This window comes from Furipterus horrens, unplaced genomic scaffold, assembly GCF_987537825.1.
Source record: "Furipterus horrens unplaced genomic scaffold, mFurHor1.1.pri manual_scaffold_10, whole genome shotgun sequence".
NCBI lineage: Eukaryota > Metazoa > Chordata > Mammalia > Chiroptera > Furipteridae > Furipterus > Furipterus horrens.
The window spans coordinates 29,293,029-29,316,501 of NW_028327180.1; the positions used below are offsets into that span (position 1 = coordinate 29,293,029).

The 23,473-nt window shown below is 34.2% G+C and overlaps 1 protein-coding gene across 4 annotated transcripts in view; it reads left to right on the forward strand.

Moving 5' to 3' along the window:
• Positions 1-23,473, forward strand: part of CLCN3 (Cl-/H+ antiporter 3) — a 62,207-nt gene that overhangs the window by 27,087 nt on the left and 11,647 nt on the right. For all 4 annotated transcript variants that reach the window (XM_090288866.1, XM_090288868.1, XM_090288867.1 and 1 more), the window contains 8 exons: positions 6,515-6,672; positions 11,115-11,214; positions 12,871-13,058; positions 13,904-14,026; positions 15,215-15,421; positions 18,339-18,419; positions 19,340-19,885; positions 22,320-22,506. In XM_090288866.1, coding sequence (XP_090144992.1) covers positions 6,515-6,672; positions 11,115-11,214; positions 12,871-13,058; positions 13,904-14,026; positions 15,215-15,421; positions 18,339-18,419; positions 19,340-19,885; positions 22,320-22,506 — 1,590 coding nt within the window. The remainder of the gene's footprint in view (positions 1-6,514; positions 6,673-11,114; positions 11,215-12,870; positions 13,059-13,903; positions 14,027-15,214; positions 15,422-18,338; positions 18,420-19,339; positions 19,886-22,319; positions 22,507-23,473) is intronic.

Here is a 23,473-nt window from a genome sequence, read left to right on the forward strand (position 1 = left end):
AGCTAGTTGTCCGAGCATCACTTGGTGAAGAGACTGTTCTCTTCCCGTTGGTGAAAATACTATTTTAAATGATAATGAATAATTTAAAATTTTCCTACAGATAATAAAAAAACTTCTTTAGATTACAGGTATTAGTATATAATGAATTTGTGTTTACATAGGCCTGCATGAATTTTATAAAGTTCTCTGGGGAAAAAATAAACAAGGCATAAAGTCTTTTTATCAATAAAGTTATTTTTTGAAGTAAGCTACATGCCAGTCACAGCTCACTGACTGGATAATTTTTCCTGCTTGCTGAGGCATTTTAGTGTTGGTGATACTTGAACTATGAAATATTCTTAGTGATATTTGATTTATTATAAAATGTTCAGTTATGGAAAGATTGGTCATTGACTACACTTTTTGAAAATTTGTTTCTGTGTCCAAGTCAGGTATAATGAATTACGTTATCTATTAAAAATCTCAAGGATTTTTGCTCAAATACAGATTTGTAGCAGAACTCATTAGTCAAATTTATAAGGTTTCCCCCTTCTCTTTGTAATATTTTCAGTCTATGGTTAAGATAAATACCTTGTGAGTAATATAATGCAGCCTGCCAAAATATTTGAGCAGAAACAATTGCTTGTGTTTATTGATTTGTTACTGTTTGTCAGATATGTGTATGATTTATTTCCAGTTCACATACCATATTCCTGAAGTGGGTGAGAAAACCCAGGTACCTACAAGAGGTTAGTAAGTAACTTGTGCTGGATCACATAGTTAATAGATGGCAGGCTGGAATTTGACCTGAAAACATATTTAAGGTCATGGAATTTCTCTACTCGGACATTGAAAATGTCTTTTCTCAAGTCTTTTTTGCTGTCTTGCAGCCGTTAGGTAGTAAAGGGTAGTCACTGGCATATGGTAGTCAGACCTCCAGAAAAGTGTTTCTTCATTTTTTTTAATTTCCTTGTGCTAAATTTGGGAGCTACTACTTTCAGGTTGCACTTTCTTACAATCCATGATCTAGGGAATGTAGGTAGCAGGAGTGATCTTCTATCTTTTTGAAATTCAGTTGTTAAAATTAATAGACTCCTACCACTCTGCTCAAGGTTTACATTTCTAGAAGAGTTTGATTAGTTTAACTTGCATCAAATGCCTTTTTCTTAGCTGGGAAAGGGAGGGTACCTTGGTTGAGGCCCACACCAGGGCTGCATACGATAGAGGAATAGATGTTTCCTAAAAAGAATTGGGTTCTGCTACAGAAAGAAGGGAAAGGGTTACCAGTGGACAGAAACAAGGGGTCCTTAACGCAAGTAATTACCCTAACCTGAGTGCAGTTACTGGATAATGTGTTTATTTGAAATTTGGAGATATAACTGGTTATTAATATTGAATATGTGGATGTGGGTGTGGGGTTGGAGGAAAAAAGGTAAGAACAAGAAAAAAGTTAAAATTTAAAAAATTAATTGGAAAAGAGGATGACTAAGTATACTCACATATGTCCATTCCAGGTACTGTTTGTAATGCAAACTAACCCAGAAGTTTGTTTAAAATATAGTATGTCACAACATTTAAATATAATCTGAAGTACATTGAAAGAGATGTGCATATGCATTTAATGATTTGAGGTAGCTTTAGGAAGTATGCCTAGTAATGAAAATATGCTAAGTAATGTAAAGCTTATAAATAAGTGTGGCTAGTGTAATCTAATTTTTATTTTTGGTTTGTAGAACATGTTGAAGGCTGAAATCAATTGCCAATCTGTTATAACTCTCTTGTTTACTCAATTCCCTCTCCTTGCTTCCCTAGCACACTTTATGTGGCTTTGTAGAATTGGTTTTTCATCAGTTCGTTTTTCAAACCATGACTTATTGTACAATTCTAATAGGGCTTTTTACTTAAAGCCTTATTAAAACCCAGAAACCCATCGTTTACAACTCAAAGCTATTGGCTTTTACGATTTTGTTTTTCATATGGGTTTCAAAAGCCTACATTTGAAACTCAGAAGCCCCATTACTGAATCTTGTTCTCTAGAGTCTGTTGTGTATTTCTGTGTCTGTGGCAGCGACTCTCTCACTGGCCTAGTGAGGAAAGATAGGTGGAGAGGACAAGGACGTAATGGTGGGTGAGGAGCCCTGATTCTAGTTCCAGAAGGTGTTCCAGTGCATCTCTATTACTGTCTTCACAAATAAATAAATGAGAGCTGCATATGCTTTGAGAAACAGGAAGTCCAGGGCAAATCACCTCATTTTACGTTAGTAAAATTCTATAAGAAGAGCTTTTATTGAGGACAAAGAAAGGCATAAGCAGGGAAGTGTGGCCTCACCACCTTTATTTCATCCCATAAACCTCTTCGTCTTCTAGAGCTCCCTTCCCAATGTCTGCTGTAGGAAAGCCGTATTATAATTTCTTAATGAACCAATCCTTGTAGTATTATTTTAGAAACGAAAGACAGATGTATTTTGTATATGAGAGGACTTTAATTTGTGCCTGTGGGATAACCTACAAGTTATATGCTTCATTCATGCATAAGATAAGTTGGAAGGTCAAGTTGGTTAAGTTGTACTGTTGTTTCTAAAAATTTTATTAACATATAATTTATTTGTATTCATCTCATTTTAATATATATGTTAAACTTGATACAAATCTAGGTTGCAGTAAACTATACACAAAGAAATGATAGGTTAGGAAACATAATACCTTTAAAATTACTCTTCATGTGGGATATGTAGGCATTCCTGTGATCCCATTAGAAATGAATGTTCCCTACCCAACTGAGAGTAGGACTGAAAATCTTTCCTGTTCTTTGTGCTGCTCCATGTTTGGCAGAACAAGCTATGGAAAGAAAGTATATGAAGTGTCACACATAAGTAAGTAAGTCCGAATATTTTTCTAATTGCCAGCTGATTCTCAAATTTTATTTAACAATTCTTTTGCAAGAACAGACTTTAAATTTAAAAAATGCTTATTAATTTCACATTCAATATGATGCCTTTCAGTGGTCAGTAATAAACCAGTAAAATGAACAAGAATCAGGACAAAAGGAGAAAGGCTATTGAAATGTCTGCCTTTCTCCTCCTGGAGATTCCATTTAATTATATTTATCAGAGGCCAAGGAATATTCTAATCAGCTGTATCTCAACAAAAAGTTTATATTTTTGTAACAAAATCTGTCTTTTTTACTGTCCAAGCCAATTTGATAGCAACAGTCGTAAAAAGGACCCAAACCTCTTTTAGAAGTAATTTAGAAGGGAAATCTGTTTTTGTGGTCTCCCTCAAAACCAAAAAGATCAATCAGTGTTTCCCTCCACTCTACTGTTTCAATCATCACTGCTGTGTCAGTTAGAAGTCAATAGGCAGGAGGAGACAGACTGACCTTCAAGCAGTCTTTTGGGGACACCAACTGCTCCAGCTAATTTCCACCTTAACTTGTGCAGTGACTGCCCTAGAAATTCCAAAGGACACAACATAAAACCCGCAAAACATTAATACATTGATCCACAGGATCCTCTGGTTTAAAAAGTGTGAGTCCTTTATTTCTGGTGTTTACATGTTTAGAATTACTGCTTATGTATGTTACTGAGCAGAACAGGAGTTCATCTGCTGGCACACACAGACTGAAAGGAATGTACAGGCAGGGGGTTTCAGTGGAGAAAAGAATTAGTTTATTAGGATTGGTGTCAATCTGGAGAATGGATGAGCTCATATGGTTCAGACGAGAGGCTTTATGGAGCAAAAATCATGCCATCATGAGTAAGGGGCTGGTGTTATGGGTGAAACTGATTAGTCAAGAGTGAGGTAAGGGATGTAAGTCATGATTTCAGGTCTTGAGGTGAGCTTTGGGTTCCCTCAGTTTGGTTTCATGGGGATGCAGACAGGGGGCCATTTCACCTTAGGGCTTAGGAACTGAAACACAACTTAGGGCAGGATGTTATCTTCAGCTTAAGGAAAACCAAAACTTCTGACCATTAGTTAGGGCCTGTCCTTTGTTCTTTGCTGCCTCAGGAAGTTAATAAAATGTAAGGGGAAGGGCTGAGGCTTATGGGGCATGTTATGAAGAAACTGAATTGAGTGCTGGGGCTACATGTTAAGTCAAAATCATACATTAAATCAGGATCCTTGGTTGTACATAGTTTAGGTATCAAAGTAGTTTCTACAGAGTAATTATTTGAAAGTTACTGAAGGCCAGACACATGGCTAATATAAATGTTTATTATAGTGCTATACCTTTTGCTACCTTATAAAAAATGAGAATGGTAATCTCTACTTTTCTACTTCCTAGTTCTAAAGTCTGTTGGAGGAATACATGCTTCATTTGCTATTTATCTATATTAGTGCAAACATTGGGGTTGATAATGGTGTCCTGAGTGCAGATTAAATGGTATAGAAATTTTGCTTTTTTATTTTTTGCATACAAGAATGATAATTAAGATCAGTAGTCCATTTCTCTTAAATTCTACCCAGATAAGGGCACTTAGAGGAGAAAGTTTGCAAAATATATTACTGTATAGTATACATCTTTAAAATAATTTTTTCATAGTATACTTAAAAAATGTTTTCTTATAATTTCAGACTTACAAATATTGAAAAAATGTACCCTTTACCCAGATTCCTGAAATGTTAACATTTGTTATTTCTGTCTCTTATTCTTCCTCTTGCTGTTATATATGCTATTCTCTGTGTAATATACACTCTACGCTAATACATAAAAACACATATGCACCACATTATTTTTTCCTGAACCATGTAAGAATAAGGTGCAGACATAATGCATTTACTCCTAAGTACTTCAGTGTGTATTTCTATATGAAAAGGTATTCCCTTATACATAGCTACAGTACAGTTTTCAAAATCAGAGAATTGGCATTGATCAGTTCTATTATCCGAGCTACAAGCTATTTTCAAATTTGCCAGTTGTCCCATTGTATTCTTTATTATAAAAGAAAAAAAAACACATCCCCGGGCCCCCCCCCCCCCCCCCCCGGCCCAGGATCTAATAATAATCCAGAAGTCTCCTTTCACCTAGAACAGTTCCTCAAACTTTGTCTTTCATGAAGACTTTGACATTTTTGAAGAATACAAGGTGTTTATTTTGTAGAATTTGGGTTTATCTTGTTTTTCCTTATAAGAGTCAGTTAATGCATTTTTGGTCTGAGTACCACAGGAGTGATGTCATCATACCAGAAGTCCATAGAGGCTTTTGACACTTCCCTCCACAAACATTTTTTTTTTAACTACCAGTTTTATTATTACACATAAAGTAGAGTCAGAGATTCTCAAATTGGTCAAGACATTATACATGCTTTTATTATATTTATTCTCCAGTTGCTTTCTCTTAGGAAAATTTGTGGCCTTTTAGTTTTTACAAAATGGAAATTACTGAAGAAAATCAGAATTGGGGGAGGAAGAAAGAGCTGGTATACTTGAAGCATTAAGTATAAGGTTTAGAGTATGTGTTTTATGTGAATGAACATGGGACTGTTGCAGGGAGTGGACCTTTAAACCCTCAGTCAAGAATGATAAATTATTTATTCCTGGAGTACTTCTGCCTAAACACTGAAATCAATATACTATCCTCCTTTTAGAAGTTTTACACCTTTTCAAGGCAAACATTCAAAAATGTTTTGCATAGGGAGATAAGCGAGATCCCTGTTTTATCTGGTAGAAGTAAATAGACATTTAAGTTTATTAGTACCGTATTCAGTACTTATTATACTGTTTAAAATAGTAACCCTTTCTATATTAATGCTAGTTCCCACTGCCTCTTTGAATTATCAAGAAACAGAACTCAGCTTTCCCCTTCACTCGCAATTGATTTATGGTAATCTCTTGCTCTAATCTAGGCAGCATTTATAGTGATTGGGGAAAGTTCACATTTGCCAGATGATAGTTTTGTGAAGCGGCTTAACATTTATGATATTTTATCTGTAAAGAAAAGTGAATGCGTCATTTTAAACCATCAAACTGCAGGTCTTAAAGTCATAGAATAAAATAAACAGGTTTCTTGTGTTTTATTTTTAGAATAGTTATTTAAACATTAGTATAGTGCCACTCTTTATATTCTATATCAATTAGTTACATTTTCATTAAAATGACACACTTCTAAATTATTATTTTTGGCATAAATTCTATATTACTGCTACATAATTTGATGATGTAATTTGTAATCACTTGTGCTAAAATCACCTATTTGAAATTGTGTACCAGTTTTTCTAAGTTTTTTAGGGCTTGAGAAAAACATCAAATGCTTCTTTACTTATATGTCTTTATTATAAAGCATAGCATATTTCATGAAGATATTTAACATTTAACAGTGACCTGTCCGAAGTTATTTAGCTGTTTAGGACTAGAATCTATGAGTCAGCAGGCTTATTTTTGATACTCTAGTATTAGTTTGAAAGGACATGCCATAGATCACTTTGCCTTATTTCCAAATTTGGTTAATTTTCATTTTCTCTATTTTATTTCAGTTATTTCTAGTGATACCATTGTTTCTTCAAACATAATCATAAATTCCTCTTTTGGTTTGTAGGAACTCATTACACAATGACAAACGGAGGCAGCATTAATAGTTCTACACACTTACTGGATCTTCTGGATGAACCAATTCCGGGTGTTGGGACATATGATGATTTTCATACTATTGACTGGGTGCGGGAGAAATGTAAAGACAGAGAAAGGCATAGACGGGTAAGTGTTTTCAGCCATTTAAAAAATATAGTACATAATTAGGTCACTGAGTAATAATACATTTCTCCCAATGATCTCAGATCGCCAAAATATGTGTTATACATTAAAGTACATTTAAGCATTTTATTTTTTTAGTTTACTTATACCAAGTCTTTCCAGAAAGAATTTGAGGTAGTTTAAAATCAAAAAGTGTGTAATAAGACAAAATAGAAAGGAAAGAGAAAACATGCCATATGATTTGGGGGACGGTTAAACCAAGTTCAAGATTTAGAAGGCAGCATGATTTTTGGCTTTGATCAGCACAGCAGCTATGCAAAAGAGATACCTTGTTGCATAATTCTTACCCCAAAAGAAGAAAGTTACTAGGGAGATCATTTTGTGGGGTTTTGCTCTTTTATTTTTTTCAGTTTTTGTGTATTTTCTTCCTTTTATTTCCATTTTTTTGTTTTTAAATTCTGAGACATTTCTCAAGTTAATATTGAGTGTTATAATGAATCACTACTCAAAAAAGTGGCTTTTTCTAAGAAGTACAACTTGTGGATCTTTCTTGTTATTGATTGTGACTTATTGGCATAATACAATCCAAAAACACATTTTTTAAAAAATGAGAGAGAAAAGAAATCTCTCTGACAGTAAAATTTCAAATTCCAAAAAGCCCTTTGCAACTTTGGGGTCTGCAGTTTACTTGTAAATGAAAATAACTGCTTGGACAAATTAGTTATAACCTTTTATATAAATGTATACATGGATTTTTAAACCTGAAATTGGAATTCTGTTATATTGTTTATGAAAAGTACAGCTTCTGCGATTTACCAGTCAATATTTATTATTTCTGGGAACATTATAAGGAAGGTGCAACTGAAAATAAGACACAATACATGAAATCAGTGTTCTAGTCCAGTGATTCTTAAACTTTTTTGTCTCTGCTCCTTTCTAAACTATAAACAATTATTGAGGATTCCTAAGGAGCTTTAGTATACGTGGTTACATTAGTTGATATTCACCATGTTAAATATGAAAACTGTGATACTTTAAAAATATTAATTCATTTAAAAGTAACAATAACAAACCCATTACATATTTACATAAAACACATTTTTATGAAAGTTAACTTTTCCAAAATAAAAACATAGTGACTGAGAGACATTGTGTTAAATTTTTATAAATTTTATTGTCTGGTTTAATAAAAGACTTCTGGGTTCTCATATCTTCTTTTGCATTGATTCTTCTATGAAATGTTTTAATTAAAGTAGATGAAAAAATCCAACCTCATAGTTGGAAAAGCTAGGCATATTTTAATAACTGTTTAGGTCATTGGGGATATTCTTTTTTGATACTACACGAAAGTGACAAGTGGTGGTTTCTTAAATGTTAGTTGCAATGTGTAATCTGAAACTGTATGAGTGAACTTACTGTCTTCCCTTAGTTAAAATCCATTGGTTCACCTTGAACTTTAAATAGATGATTTTTAACATCTGCAACGATTGATTATTTGGGATATGTTGATCCACTGACTTACGCAGTTCTTTCAAATATTGACACTTTTTATTACTTAATATATTTTTAAAAACTCACATTTGTTAATTTCAATACTCATCTCTTCAAGATAGTTTTTTTTTAAAGATTTTATTTATTCATTTTTAGAGAGAGGGGAAGGGTGAGAGAAAAAGAGGAAGAGAAACATCAGTGTATGGTTGACTCTCATGTGCCCCCAACTGGGGACCTGGCCTGCAACCTAGTCATGTGCCCTGACTGGGAATTGAACCAGCGACACTTGACTCACAGGCTGGCACGCTCAGTCCACTGAGCCACACCAGCCAGTGCTCTTCAGGAAAGTTTTTAAGTATTGGGAATCTGTCATCCTTACATTGACGGTACAAGTTTTCCAAAGTTCTAATTTTTTACTTGAAATCTCAAATTTTATTATTGAAAACAAATGCACATTTATTTTACTTGAAACAACAGGCTTACTTGGTTTAATGTTTTGAGAAAATTCATTAAGTCTGAAAAACCATAGTTTGGTATCTTTCTTTCAAATAAAAGTCGTGTTCCATGTGACTGTCTAGTTTATTTGCAACTCACATCACAGATGCCTTTTCTTGAGACAGAACACTTATGTCACCACATATAATATTAAAAAGGCTGCAATGATTGAGAAATGATAATTTTACAGCTTCATCAGAGACATTCTTAAAATGTCACTTATTTTTTTACTGGGTTACATGGCAGTGAAGAGTAAGTGTCATGACTACTAGCATTTAAATGCCACTGCCTCCATTCGTGAGACAGTCTGGGCACTAGAGGTACTTACTGCTTCTGAGTTGGTTATTGGTACCCTCTTAAAGTTTATAGCAACCTTCTCATTTAAATTCAATACTTGTAGGGCTTTTACTTAAACCTCTAGTTCTTAAATCTGTATCTCTTTCAGCCATGCCATAAATACCAACATTACTTATATAATCATTTGATTTGCCTCACAATACACATACAGCAGTTTCAGAACAGTGTTACTGACACCGTCACCAGCAATATGCTTACTGAAAAATTTTAGTGTTTTCTTTTTTATGATACTTTTTTCCTTAGTGTTTATCCCACTAGGGTTGTACATACTAATGACTTTGTTTTAAAACACCTATCCCATTCAACCTATTGCCTTCTTCCTCTTCTAAGTAATGATTTACATTAAATTTTATGGTTTATCCTCTTATATTTTTTAAAATGCAAGCATATATATTTATGTACTTATCTTTCTTGTATAAACTGTAGCATACTATACACACTTTTATCCACCTTGCTTTTCCCTCTGAGTGACACTGCATCTATTTTATTCTTTTTAATGGCTGCAGAAGTTTTTATTAACATCTATGTAATAACATTTACTTAACCAATACTATATTGACGAGCATTTAGATGATTTCCAAGTTTTTCCTTAATGTTATAATATTTTATTTAAATATTACAGTTATTTTTAAGAAAAGGCAGCATGGGTTTAATGATTATTTCTGAAAAATTATCCACCTTCAACTCTCAAGAATGGTTAATGTCTATGATTGGTGGCAGATAGTGTAGAAGGAGTAAAATTGCCTCATTTAACTTAGAACTTACTAGGTCTTTTGAATGGGACTTTGTGGCTTAAAATAGACCAGATATTTGAACTAGTCCAGATCATTGACTTGGAACTGTCTCTCTCCTATGGGGCACTTGAGCACTAGGCAGAGAATATTCCTTTCCCCACCCCCCTTTTTCTTAGCCAACTTTATCTGTAAGCTCATAGTAATGTAGTTTCTAGAATATGGCTTTTTTCCTTTTAATTGAACTTATTGAGGTGACACTGGTTAACACATTATGCAGGTTTCGGGTGCATAATTCCACAACTCATCATCTGTACACCGTATTGTGTTCACTACCGGAAGTCAAGTCTTTGTCCTCACCATTTATCCCCCCTTTACCCTGTTCCACCTCCTCCCACCCCTCTTCCCCACAAGCAGTCCCCACACAGTTGTCCGTGTCCATGAGTTCTTTCTCTATTTTTTTTAGCCCACCCCCCACCCCCAACACCTTCCCTGCACAGCTGCCAGCCTGCCCTCCACCTATGAGTCTATCTCTGTGTTGCTTGTTAGTTCATTGTGTTCATTAGATTGAGTGGAATCACAAGATACATGTCTTTCTAGAATATGGGCTTTTAAAACAGCAATCCTAGTAAAACAGAAAAGGTTAGGGTTTCAGGTAGGCTTAGAAGTGCATTCTTACTAAGAGAAGGAAGACTTGGCTTCCTGTGTGTTCCTAAAGTGAGATCTGGAAATCAAATGTTAATGTCCTGCCAATCTCATCTCCTCCACTACATTCAGTGGAGAACTTTTCTGCCTTACCCAGTGACAAAAGAGAGCCTCTGGACCCCACTAGTGGGATTGGAGCTCTTCATACCTGTATATTTACAGACCTACAAATTTATTTGTAAATTTATAGCCACTTTATTCACATGACTGTTGTATGCTGCATGCTGCATTTATGGGCATGGTACTGTTACTTGCTCACCGTACCTTTTCAAGAATATAATAATCCACTTCATTGCTAGGAGCAGAGAATAACTAGGGGATGATAGACATTTCAAGCTATAATGTTTTATTTCTGTTCATATAAAAGATGTATACAAGCTAAATTTGATACAATTTAGACCAGTCTTGGTCAAGCTCTATGTGGTTTGTGGACCCCTTGCTTTCAAATTCTGAGGTTTTTGTTAAACACCATGTCTCCGGGTAAACGTTTGTCATCTGGTTTATAGCTATAGCAGTTGATAGTGGTTCTGCCCCAAACCCACCTCCCCTATTATTTAGTTTAGAAAGTACTGTGCTCTTTATAATAACTGAGAAAAAGTGTTGGATTCTATAATGTGGCTTCTATTCTTAGTTTGAAAAATGGAGCATAAACATTTCTAATTTCAGATCAACAGCAAAAAGAAAGAATCAGCATGGGAAATGACAAAAAGTTTGTATGACGCGTGGTCAGGATGGCTGGTTGTCACACTAACAGGATTGGCATCAGGTAAAGGAACTTTTTAATGCAATCCTTTTATGATTAACAAAATAATAAATAGTTCTCTCTTCTTTCCACAGTTCTTTTCAGATACTGTTGGATTTTTAAAAGTGTGGGGTTTTTTTTTGTTGTTGTTGTTTGTTTGTTTGTTTCTTTCCTTCAAAAACTCTTAAATATAAGACTAGAGGGTTAGAGGGTTCTGAGTCAAGTCTTGGCTCTATCGATTTTTTTTTTTTTTTTTTTTTTTTTTTTTCATTTTTTCTGGGTTCAGTTTCTCTATCTGTGAAGTACGTGGTTTGGACCAGGTGCTGAGTAAAGTATCATTTAATGTTAACCTTATAATAAGTAGGGAATATTTATTGACTGCTTCCTGTGTCGTGGCCTGCTCTAAAAGCTTTATGTGTATGTAAACCTCATGGAAATCCTATTGTATACCCCAGCAATTTTCAAGCTTTTTCATCTCATGGCACACATAAACAAATTACTAAAATTTTGTAGCACGCCAAAATACATGTTTTTTTGCTGATCTAACAACAACAAAAAAAATAGGTATTATTTTGATTCATTCACACATTTTTTATTTGGCAATCTAAGGGAAAAGAGGTCATTGACCCTGACTAAATAGTCAGGTATTGCATGTTTTAAAAATTCTCATGGGACACCAGTTGAAATCACTGGTATATGTGTTGTTATTACCATTTTACAATGAGAGGATTGAAGCACAGAGAAATCAATTAACTTGACTAAAGTCCTATATTGTAGCTAGTAAATAGCCAGACAAAGATTTAAATTCAGGCAGTTTAGTTTAAAACCCTGTGCTTTTAACCGCCAAGCTAGAGTAACCACAAAGTCACTACGTCTGAGATTTTAAGAATAGCATAGAAGATCTGAAAGCAAACATTAAGGACTGTTTTAATTACTTTCAGCTTCCACCACGGACGATTATGTCCAGAAGAACAGGAGAAAAAAATTAAAATGTGTGTGGAAAATAGAGGGAAGTACTGATATCTCTAATCGACATGCAAGAATTTTTGTGGCCACTGTATATTGTATGCAACTCATTGACCTTTTTATATGATGAGAAGGACCTTGATTTTGAGCATAAATTTATGTATTTTTTTGTATCCTGTCAGTAAATGATCATGATATATTTGACCTTTTGTTATTTAAGAAAAACTGACAATTATCAAAGTAATTCATTAAGGCTAGGAGTTTCACTAATTATTTCTAATGAACATTAAATTTTAATGAGACTGAGATCATTTGTAAATCCATTAATTAAATTTTGGATTGAAACATACCACTAAAAGCTCTGACTTCAGCAACCGGATTTGTGAATCTCCTGCCGGGTAGCTGTCTTTTAAAGATGGTTTAGTATCTTTTAAACACCTTTGTTTAAAATCACAATTAATTTGAATGATGTAGCTAGTTTTAATTTCAAACAAAGAATAACAGTTTTAAAGAACAGGTATTTAGAGTTTTAAAAAAGTAATAGAAACTTACTGATAACTAAGATTTGAAAATCTTAAGTTCACATGATATTATTCCCTATGTGCCCCTTTATTTGTAGGGAGTCCCTCTCTTTTCCTTGGCCTTTTTGACTTGATAGTTTTTAACTCCCCAAAATGAACTTAATTTGTTACCATCTCCAACATGTTTTTGTAGGAGCGTTGGCTGGATTAATAGACATTGCTGCCGATTGGATGACTGACCTAAAGGAGGGCATCTGCCTTAATGCCCTGTGGTACAACCATGAGCAGTGCTGTTGGGGATCTAGTGAGACAACATTTGAGGAGAGGGATAAATGTCCACAGTGGAAAACATGGGCAGAATTAATCATAGGTCAAGCAGAGGTAAGTCTTCCTTTTTCTCAAAATGAGTTAATAATTGCTGTAGTGAAATGAGTCTCCAAATCATTTAATTATACAATTAATCGCACATTAGATGATTGCAACCTATATTAAAGGAAAAAAAGAAATAAATGTAAAAGGATAGAATGAAAAATATGAGAATACTTTGCAGCAAGTAAAATGTATGTATTGTTTCAAGAAATGCTTGTATTAATTATACAGTCACATAGGCAGGGGTCTACTGGATGAGGACGTGTAATATATTATTGTAGAAAAGAAGTGCAGCAGGATCTGTGTAACCACAGAAAGTTATTATCAAGTCACATTATTAAAACTGCTTAACATATTACATCACAATTATTTTGGAACTATGAATTATCAAAATACTTAGAAAAATAAACCTAGAGATAATCTTGGAGAAATCCATAAATTTTTCTTAATGGCATTGCAGTATTGAAATGATTATTTTATTGTTCTTGGTATTCAATAGTGCACATTTTAGGAGTTAGATATTACATAATATATATTGTAACATGATCATGTAAAGATATGTTTTAAAAATTTTATAGCTGAATTTTAGAGATTGAAGTATTGCAGAGATTCTGGACAAGATTTTAGGGATCTGGAAAAAGGAAAAACATTAAATATTGTAGGTTAAGGCTCCTTAAGGCATTTACAAAAATGTTTTTGGATTCTTTTTAAATGTTTTGTTCATGTAAAGCTTTTATCACTGTGGAAATAAACGAGGAGCCTTTACAAGTTTTGCCCAAGCTTCTTAATGAGGCAATCACTTGCATTAGAGATGCACTGTAAATTAAATTCATACTATTGAAATATTTTCTTTTTAGGGTCCTGGTTCTTACATCATGAACTACATAATGTACATCTTCTGGGCCTTGAGTTTTGCCTTTCTTGCTGTTTCTCTGGTGAAGGTATTTGCTCCATATGCTTGTGGCTCTGGAATCCCAGAGGTAAGCCATGCAATATTTAGTATCATTAAACATTTAGTAGCTTATCTTTTTTCCTCTAGGGGAAGAAGTAGTTGTTTTTTCTGGGGAAAAAAACATAATATGAAAAAGAAAAGTTAAAAAAATGTAAGCTGATTATAGACATCACTGAAAGAAATTCTTCCCTGTAGTCTTTCATCATTTACTGTGGAGGTTGATTTTTTTTTTTTTTTTTTTTTTTTTTTTTTTTTTTTTTTTTTTTGCTCACCACTAATTTATTACTTGGTTAAACAGATATCAGATTTATTTAAACCCCAAGAACCTGAAAAAATACCTTGTGGCCTAAAGTTATTGGATGGATCGATTATTGTTTTACAGTTAAGAACCTGATTTAAATACATTCCTTCTCTTTATATAACTATATTTTAATTATATAATTATAATTATATAACATAATTATATTTTAATTAACTTTTGAATTTGGCAGATAATATGTATAAACATTTTATAATTTAAAGTAAACATTTGATCATAGTGAGTCAGTGGCACAAATTTTTGGGTTTTATTGTTTATCAATAGTAAAGGAGACTAAACTTAGGATTGAACATGATGTTAACTCATCCTTTCCCCTTTTTGTTTTTCTGTTTTAAATAATTTACCAGTTTCTTCTAGTGCATTTCTTATAAAAACTAAATGGTGGACCCTTTTAAAGTCTGTTAAGAATGTCTTCAATAAATAGCAGTATCATGCAGTATTTAGCAGTTGTCACTCATCCTTATTGACATGTAGGTAAATGTCACATAGAATGACAGGACTCTGAGAAGACATATCTGTTTCTGACACAGAATGTCTGAAGTGTATCTGACTGTATTAAATTTCTATAACAAATACTCAAATTTGCCTTTTTCTGGTTATGTAATCATAATCCTTGTATTAAGGTCTGTATTCCCTTTAACCTGGCCTGATACTTTAGGTTTGTTCCTGAGATAGGGTTGTCTTCTATCCTTGCATGGGGAGTGTTAGAATATGATATAAAGTGTTATATGTAGCATATTAGTTAAAACCATTGAAAAATTAATTGTGAATTATTCTTAGTCCCCCAAAATTTGCAAGGTAGTTTTCTGAGTAAAACAAAGAGTAACTTAAGTTATTTAAGTTCTCATGTTTTGTTTTTTAAAAGGAAATTAAGTTGCCTTGATTTTTCCTTTGTAGATTAAAACTATTTTGAGTGGATTCATCATCAGAGGTTACTTGGGAAAATGGACTTTAATGATTAAAACCATCACATTAGTCCTGGCTGTGGCATCAGGTTTGAGTTTAGGAAAAGAAGGTCCCCTGGTACATGTTGCCTGTTGCTGTGGAAATATCTTTTCCTACCTCTTTCCAAAGTACAGCACAAATGAAGCTAAAAAAAGGGAGGTAAGTAAGTCTCCTTTGTAGTTTCTTTGACATATAAATATCTGTCACATAGACTTGTTTCAGTGAAGAATTTTCTAGTGTAAAGATCACACTTTTTGGGTACATTTTGTATTCGCATGAAAAATATAATATGAGAATTGTTTATGCTTCTTTTCCTTTTTGTGACTAATCGCGCATGTCTTTCTAGAATCAGTCTCCAGTGCTGCTCAGTTAATTGTATATTTTAGAGAAATTTTGGATAGACTACCTGGTGTCCAAATTTCAGTTGAATTTCACAAAGGTCTTTCCTCTTGTCTTTTGCTTTGCATTGTATCTCCCCTCCTCTGAAGTGTTTCTCAAATATAATATTATTTTTACTCTTATTTCTCACCATCAGTCTTTCTCCAGGGTTGGGAAATCTTAACAGCTCCGTTTTCCTCTGAAGGAAGTATCTAATGCCAGTGGGAGTTGTGTGCCATCTGCAGAGAGCTATTTGGCACCATGGGGAGGTTCCGAGGGCCTCTAAGACCACCTGAGGTTTAAATCAGAGATTTACATTAAAAGGGATGTAGGAATTCCTCTTTTATTTGGCTGTTGAAGGCAGCTTCTTTTACCATTTTTTAAGGCCATCCTGAGATTGTGTCGGAAATCTTTAAACTTTATATGTTATCGAATTTCCTTGATGTTTCTAGATTGCTCTGGATATTTTCTAGAAGGAAAGTGGGCTCCTGAACTCTTCTGTGTTAGAGCTAGATTTTGGAGGCCCAATCCCTTCCTGTTTTCCCAGTCTAATCTGCAGCTCTAGGTGGTACAGAGCTCTTGAGTTCTTAAGGTACAGCATTTTTATATATCATCAAATATTGAGAACTCAGGGGTTTCTGGCCCTAGCACAAGAGAATGTTTCATCCTGTTGTTTTTTTATACTACGTTGAAAAAAGTAGAATATTTTTATCAAACTACTTAATTCCTCAATGGAACTAATTCTACTTCATTTTAGTGTTAGTACCAAAACATTGTCCTGGCATTAGCAGTAGTCTAATAGTGTAACATTTCAGAGCATCATTGTTTCATGTGGTAACTGATTTCAGTACTATCATATATAACAAAAATAATTAACATTACTGATTAATTACCATGTGGTTCTGTGACACATTCTTTACTTGCATTTAAAATTTAATTCCACAATAATCTCATTAACTTGGCACTACTATTTTCATTTGTAGATAGGAAACTAAATTAAATCTTGGCTAACTTGCCCAAGATTACATAGCAGAGTATCAGAGCATGAATTGAAATTTATTTTTCTTTCATTTTAAAGTCTGTACTCTTAAATACTTTTCTACTACTACTGCTACTACTCTTGACTGTGTGGACATGTGTTTGTGTGTGTTTACAACAAAACCTGAACTATATCATAGCGTGGCAAGCTAGTGGCTAAATGGAACTGTAGCATTTGCCTCCCCAGTTCAGTTCCTTTACTTGCTATTATACCTTGACATTTTGTAAGATTTTAATTTTTATTCATTATAAGCGCAAAATGTAATTTATTATAAAATGTTATAAAAATTAAATTACCTAAATTTTAATCTACTCACTGTGATGATTAGTAATGTTTATGACATTAATTTTATTGTCACCTTAGTACATTAGTGTCTAGAATTTACTTGTTAGTGAAAGTATTAAAACCTCATATTTTGTCTTTTTTCTATACCTACTTCCTTGACATTTTTTAATTTAAGTGATTCTTAGATTATTATTTATTAAAGGTATTAAAGTATGTGAGTTATAGGTTCGTGGATGTTAGCTTGATTGTAAAATTCTATTTTATTAAATGTAGAATTAGAAAATTTAGTTAAATATGTTGTCTGCAATTCCATTATGGGGGAGGGAGGAGTTAAATTTTCTGACTCTACTTTCCCCCAGATAAGCAAAGTCTGCTTTCTTAAAGCCAGATACAGTTTAATTAAAACAAATATTTATTTATTTTTAATTTACCAAACAGCAGCCTGTCTATGTAGTTTGTACTCTTAATCATTTACAATTTAAATTTGATGATTTCTAATTTCTTTTTCAGAAATGTAGAAATTGACCATTTGAAGAAATGCTTTGGTAGTCTCAAATATTTACTGAAGTAATGAAAAGAATAAAGACTCCTAGAAAATTAATTACAAATAAGTGCCCAATGAATTATATGTGTAGTTGGCTTCGCAGTGGTGGGGTTGGGCAGTGTCCAAGTGACAGACCAGGAAGCCGAAGAGAAGAGCCACAGAGAGTTTGTTTCATGATATGGGCTCTGGCTGGTGAGACTATGTCATAAGGGGTAGCCATTGTAAGTGCTTTCAGAATGAGGCTCTCCGTATTGGCAGTGGCAGTATATTCAGAGGACTTAGGGTACTGAAAATGCAGGGAAACTTAATAGGCTTTAAGTTCCCTGGATATTTTACTAGGATTGGCATAGTTGTTGATGATGATGCTGTTAGCTCTAAAATAGGAAGAAATTATATCCTATTTAAAAATAAATAAACAACTCTCCCCTCAGACCAGTTACTGCTGTCTCTACTGGTCTTCACAAACATCTTGAAAGTTAGTTGTATTTATTGGTGCTTCTTTACATCCCAGTTACATTAGTATATATCACACAACTTTTTTTGACTGAATATTGCACATATGGATGACCTTTCAGTTAAAGCAGAAGAGAAAACAATCCTCTTAGAGAGCATAAATATTTGCCTTTGCTTGGGGAGGGGAGAGATGTGAGTTAAATTCCAAAGAGTCATTTCAAAAATTCGAGGGAGAGAAATGGGGGAAAATGGGACAACTGTAATTGAAAAACCAAAAATAAAAAAAAATAAAAAAATTCGAGTAACATGAAGAATTTTTATTTGGCATATATTTGAATTATAAAAACATGAAGTAAGCCACGTCCTTTTTTTCTAAGGTGCTGTCAGCTGCCTCAGCTGCAGGTGTTTCTGTAGCTTTTGGTGCACCGATCGGAGGAGTTCTTTTTAGCCTGGAAGAGGTAGGAAAAAAAAAAAAACTATTAAAATTATGTATAAGTACCATTACAAATATATTTTGGCACACTTTTCAGTTTTATATCTAGTGTAATAGATACAGACTTTGTTTTTAAGTTTTCAAATTTATTTTTATAGAATTTTTTTCCACTTGTACATAAAAGGTAGCATACTATATATGTTCTTTACCTTGAAAAATCTTCTAAAAAATATTATTGATGTATAAAACATTATTTACTGTTCAAAAATTAACTTTATTGACATTAAAGTAAGTAGATATGAATTTGACCTAATAGGAAATATTTAAAACCTTCTATCCCTATTGGCTGAAATACAGCCTATCTTTATATTTTAAAATTTTTAATCAATTACTAAATCAAGTTTTTCTTGTGTGATTATTTCTGTTGCAGTTACTAATGGTTAAGAAAATGGTAGTTGCTTTAGTGGAATGTTTTGTTTTTGTTTTCTCTTTGATGCCTAAGACTTTTTACACATTTACACAAAAATATGACTAGGAATGTTTTAAATTTCACTTTCTAGTTGTTTGTGTTTTTTTATTTTTTATTTTATTTCATATAGATGAGATAAATACCTCTTTATGAGCTAATATGAGTTGGTGGCAGTACATTTATTGTTAACTACTATGATTGGAGGTGAAATTCCTTTTGAAAATAAAACAATGCTAGGTATTATAAATAATTATTAGATATTTATAACTAGTTGATATTGTGAATGTATAATGAAGAGATATAGTCAAAGTTAATTAAAAATCTGTATTGTTCTTACAACAGTAAAATCCATTCTATGTAAATTCTAGCTGCAACAAAACGTAGAGCTATGATATTTACCACTCAAGTTACAACATATCAGAAACATTTTATAAAAATTATACCATTAATTTTTCTTCCTTTCTTCTTTTTTTTAGGTTAGCTATTATTTTCCTCTTAAAACTTTATGGAGATCATTTTTTGCTGCTTTAGTTGCTGCATTTGTTTTGAGATCCATTAATCCATTTGGAAATAGCCGTCTGGTCCTTTTTTATGTGGAGTATCATACACCATGGTACCTTTTTGAACTGTTCCCTTTTATTCTCCTCGGCGTATTTGGAGGGCTTTGGGGAGCCTTTTTCATTAGGGCAAATATTGCCTGGTGTCGTCGACGCAAATCCACTAAATTTGGAAAGTATCCTGTTCTTGAAGTCATCATTGTTGCAGCCATTACTGCTGTGATAGCCTTCCCTAATCCGTATACTAGGCTCAACACCAGTGAACTGATTAGAGAGCTTTTTACAGACTGTGGGCCCCTGGAGTCCTCTTCTCTTTGTGACTACAGAAATGACACGAATGCCAGTAAAATTGTTGATGATATTCCTGATCGTCCAGCAGGCCTCGGAGTATATTCAGCTATATGGCAGTTATGCTTAGCACTCATATTTAAAATCATAATGACAGTCTTCACTTTTGGTATCAAGGTAAGTGCCAATGTGGGGCAATGTTTAAGTAATCTTGGCATGATCAAAACTTGTATGTGGAATGAGAGATGAAATTTTTATCTAAACGTGGTAGTTTCATAACTGTGGCCTGCAAAAGTTCTTACCTTTTGGGTTTAATTTTAAGAAATGAAAAAAAGAATTCCTTAGGATCTGTTGTTGAGCTGTAGTATCTGTTAATTTGTAACAAATTACCCCAAAACCTAGCATCTTAAGATAACTTATTTTGCTCTTGATATTGATCAGTGATTTTGGAGGGACTCAACTGGGCATGTTTTGGTCTCTCAGGCAGTTGGTCATCAGATATGGCTAGGGCTGCCCATCTCATTTGTCTGGCATCTGGGCTAAGAACATCTGGGCTCTCTCTCTGCTTTTTCCAAGATGACGGCCTCAGGATAGTTAGATTTCTTACATGTTAGCTCAGGGTTCCAAAAGCAAGTGTCCCAATAGGACTGTTTCTAACCTAGCCAAAGAAGTCATGCAGCATGTTTTGTATTGTGTTCTATTTGTCTAGACGGCCACAAAGGACCACCCAGGTTCAAGGGGAGGGATACACACTCTGTCATTTAGTGGGAGAAGTGTCAGAAAATTTGTGATTATTGCTCTGTAATAAATTAGCACAGACTTAGTGGCTTAAAAATCACCCAAATTTATTACAGTTCTGGAGATCAGAAGTCCAAAAAGGGTCTCACTGGGCTAACATCAAGGTGTTCACAGGAACTTATGGAGGTTCAAGGGGAGAGTCTTCTTTTCTGCTTTTGTAGCTTTCTAGAGGCCACCGACTTGCTTGGCTCTTCTGTCTTCAAAGCCAGCAATGGTGCGCAAGGCTTTTCTTTTATCTCTTCATTCTGAAACTCTTCTAAATCCTTCTTCCACATTTAAAACACCTTTATTATTACTACTGTTACTTTGGACCCAACCAGATAATCCAGGATAATCTCCTGTTTGAAGGTTAGCTGATTAACAACCTTAATTCCTCCTTGCCACGTAGCATAACGAATTCACTAGAATGAGGATATCCATATGTTTAGGAAACCATTTTTCTGCCTCACCATATCGCTACAGGGTGTTACCTTGAAAAGACACTGCAGACTTGAGTTAAATTACTAGGCCCATGAACACTATGCCTTTTTCTATCAAGGACTCAAGCCCTTGTGCCCTGGGACATTGTTTCTTCTGAACTTACAAAGTGAGAATAGCATCTGTTAAATAGTGATTCGCCAGCAAATATAATTCTATGATGTGACTGTCCGTGATGTGTTTGGGGAATCAGATGTCAGCTAATCCTAGTTCTTTAAATTATTGTACCTGTAGTTACATAATAGTTAATGTTCTCTAGTGACAGTGTGCTTTCGCAGCTGTACATTATGTGGAATAACAGCTGGATTTTACCAGGTTTGAAATATGGTCCCTTTTCTGTTGTCCTCTGTATTTAGTCCACTTTATATTAATTCAATATGAGTTAAATAATAAAAAACCTTGAAATTTTACTTTTTTTTCATGGTGAATCAAATTAAAGGAGTTGTTAAAACTCCTTTACTATAGCAAATTGATTTTCTGTAAATCCAATGTTCTCACCCTCAGCTGAGCTACAGGAAACTGGGACACTTGACAGGCCTTTCTTTGTCATGGTCCTGCGGTCTGGCCTAAGGATTCTAACTGGCAGGAGAGTGTAAAACGTATTTTGATCCCTTCCACTTGGATATCCATTTCATGATCCTGACATACTCTTCAACTTGCCATCACTTTGTGCCCATCTTGTTCCATACCCAGAACAGTTTAGAGCTATTTACTATTCCCATATCCTTATTAAATTTGGGCAGTAATTTTTTCTCCTTTTAATTCATATATGTCATATATTTACGACTTCATTAAAAGGAGAAAAATATTGATTAAATATATATACATACCTATAATCACTAAAAAAGAAAGTATTGGGAAACCTGATAATATTGGCCACTTTACATTGTACCACTTAAGAGGACTAGCATCTATTTCTATCACTTGGTTGTGACGTATAGAGGAAGGACATAATCTTGAAGTTAAGAGCAGTACTTCAGACTCAGTGGATTTAGTTATGAAAAGTGCTTCATACTGTGGTGTTTTTTGTTTGTTTGTTTGTTTTGCTCCTATATTTTCCATGGACTATTGAAAATTTTGGTAGGGATGGGAATTAAGGAATTCCTGAGCTAAAGGAGAAATAACCCTTGGGTTATTTTCTCTTTGGTGTAGAGAATGTGATTTGTTATTTTGTAATTGATAGAATTGTTAAAATACTGTATATTAAGATTTTGCTGAAAGTAAATTTATAGTAGGATTTTGTTATGAAACTGTGGAAAGAATCAAGTGCTAGAAAGCAACCCACAAGCAGTGAGTAGAGGCCCTCTGCCTTATCAAGCATTCCATTCTGTTACAGGTTCCGTCAGGCCTGTTCATCCCCAGCATGGCCATTGGAGCGATTGCGGGAAGGATCGTGGGGATTGCAGTCGAGCAGCTCGCCTATCACCACCATGACTGGTTTATCTTTAAGGAGTGGTGTGAGGTTGGGGCTGATTGCATCACTCCTGGCCTCTATGCCATGGTTGGTGCTGCTGCGTGTTTAGGTAATGCCACTGTGTCTGTCTGGGCTGGGTGCTTGTGAATCTGAGGGAGAGAAGAGTTTGCTCATGCTTAATTGGTGGGGTGGAGTGGGGAGAGTGGAGTTAGGGTGTACAGGACAGCGGAAGAGAATGTGTTAACAGAAATGAAACAGTACTACTATTATATGGTATTATACAGTACTAGGTTTTATTTACCTGTCTCTGAAAATGTGTTAATGCAAAAATTTAATACACCATTTTTATAATATCACGTAATGTTCTATGACAGAAAGCATTTCAGTACACCATAGGCCTAATTTGTATCCTGTCCAAGGAGATTTTTGGTTTTCTCATTGTTAAGGATCTTGATTTACATATACCAGCTATAACATGGTTCCTGAGATTAGTATGCTGGCAAGCTACAGAATAGCTTTACTTCGGACTCTGCAGTGATTTATTTTTAGCCTCAGTAAAAGATTTCTTTACCAGCCTTCTTCCATCTAAGGTGTATTTACAGCAAAATGAGAAAGGTAACTACTGTTTTAAAGAAAAGAAAAGCAAAATATTTGCCTTAAATACTTAAGAGTCTAGCCCTGGCTGGGTGGCTCATTTGGTTGGAGTGTTGTCCAGTATGCCAAAAGGTGGCGGGTTCAGTCCTCATGGAGTACATACAGGATGCAGCCAATCCGTGTTTGCCTCTCACATTGGATGCCTCTCTCTTTCTCTCCCTCCCTCTCTCTCTCTCTCCCTTCCTCCATCTCTCATTTCCTCCCTCTCCCTTCTTGCTCTCCCCTTTCCTGTAAATGCTAAAATCAATAAACATATCCTTGGGTGAGGATAAAAAAAAAACAACTTACAAGTCTATTTTTGGTCTGTCCTCTTGGGCATGAAAAACAGTTATTTTATCTTTAAAATGTCAGTTGAACTTTGGTTAAATATTTAATAATAGTTGGCATTTTGATTTATTTTTGTTCAATACATCAAAAATGTA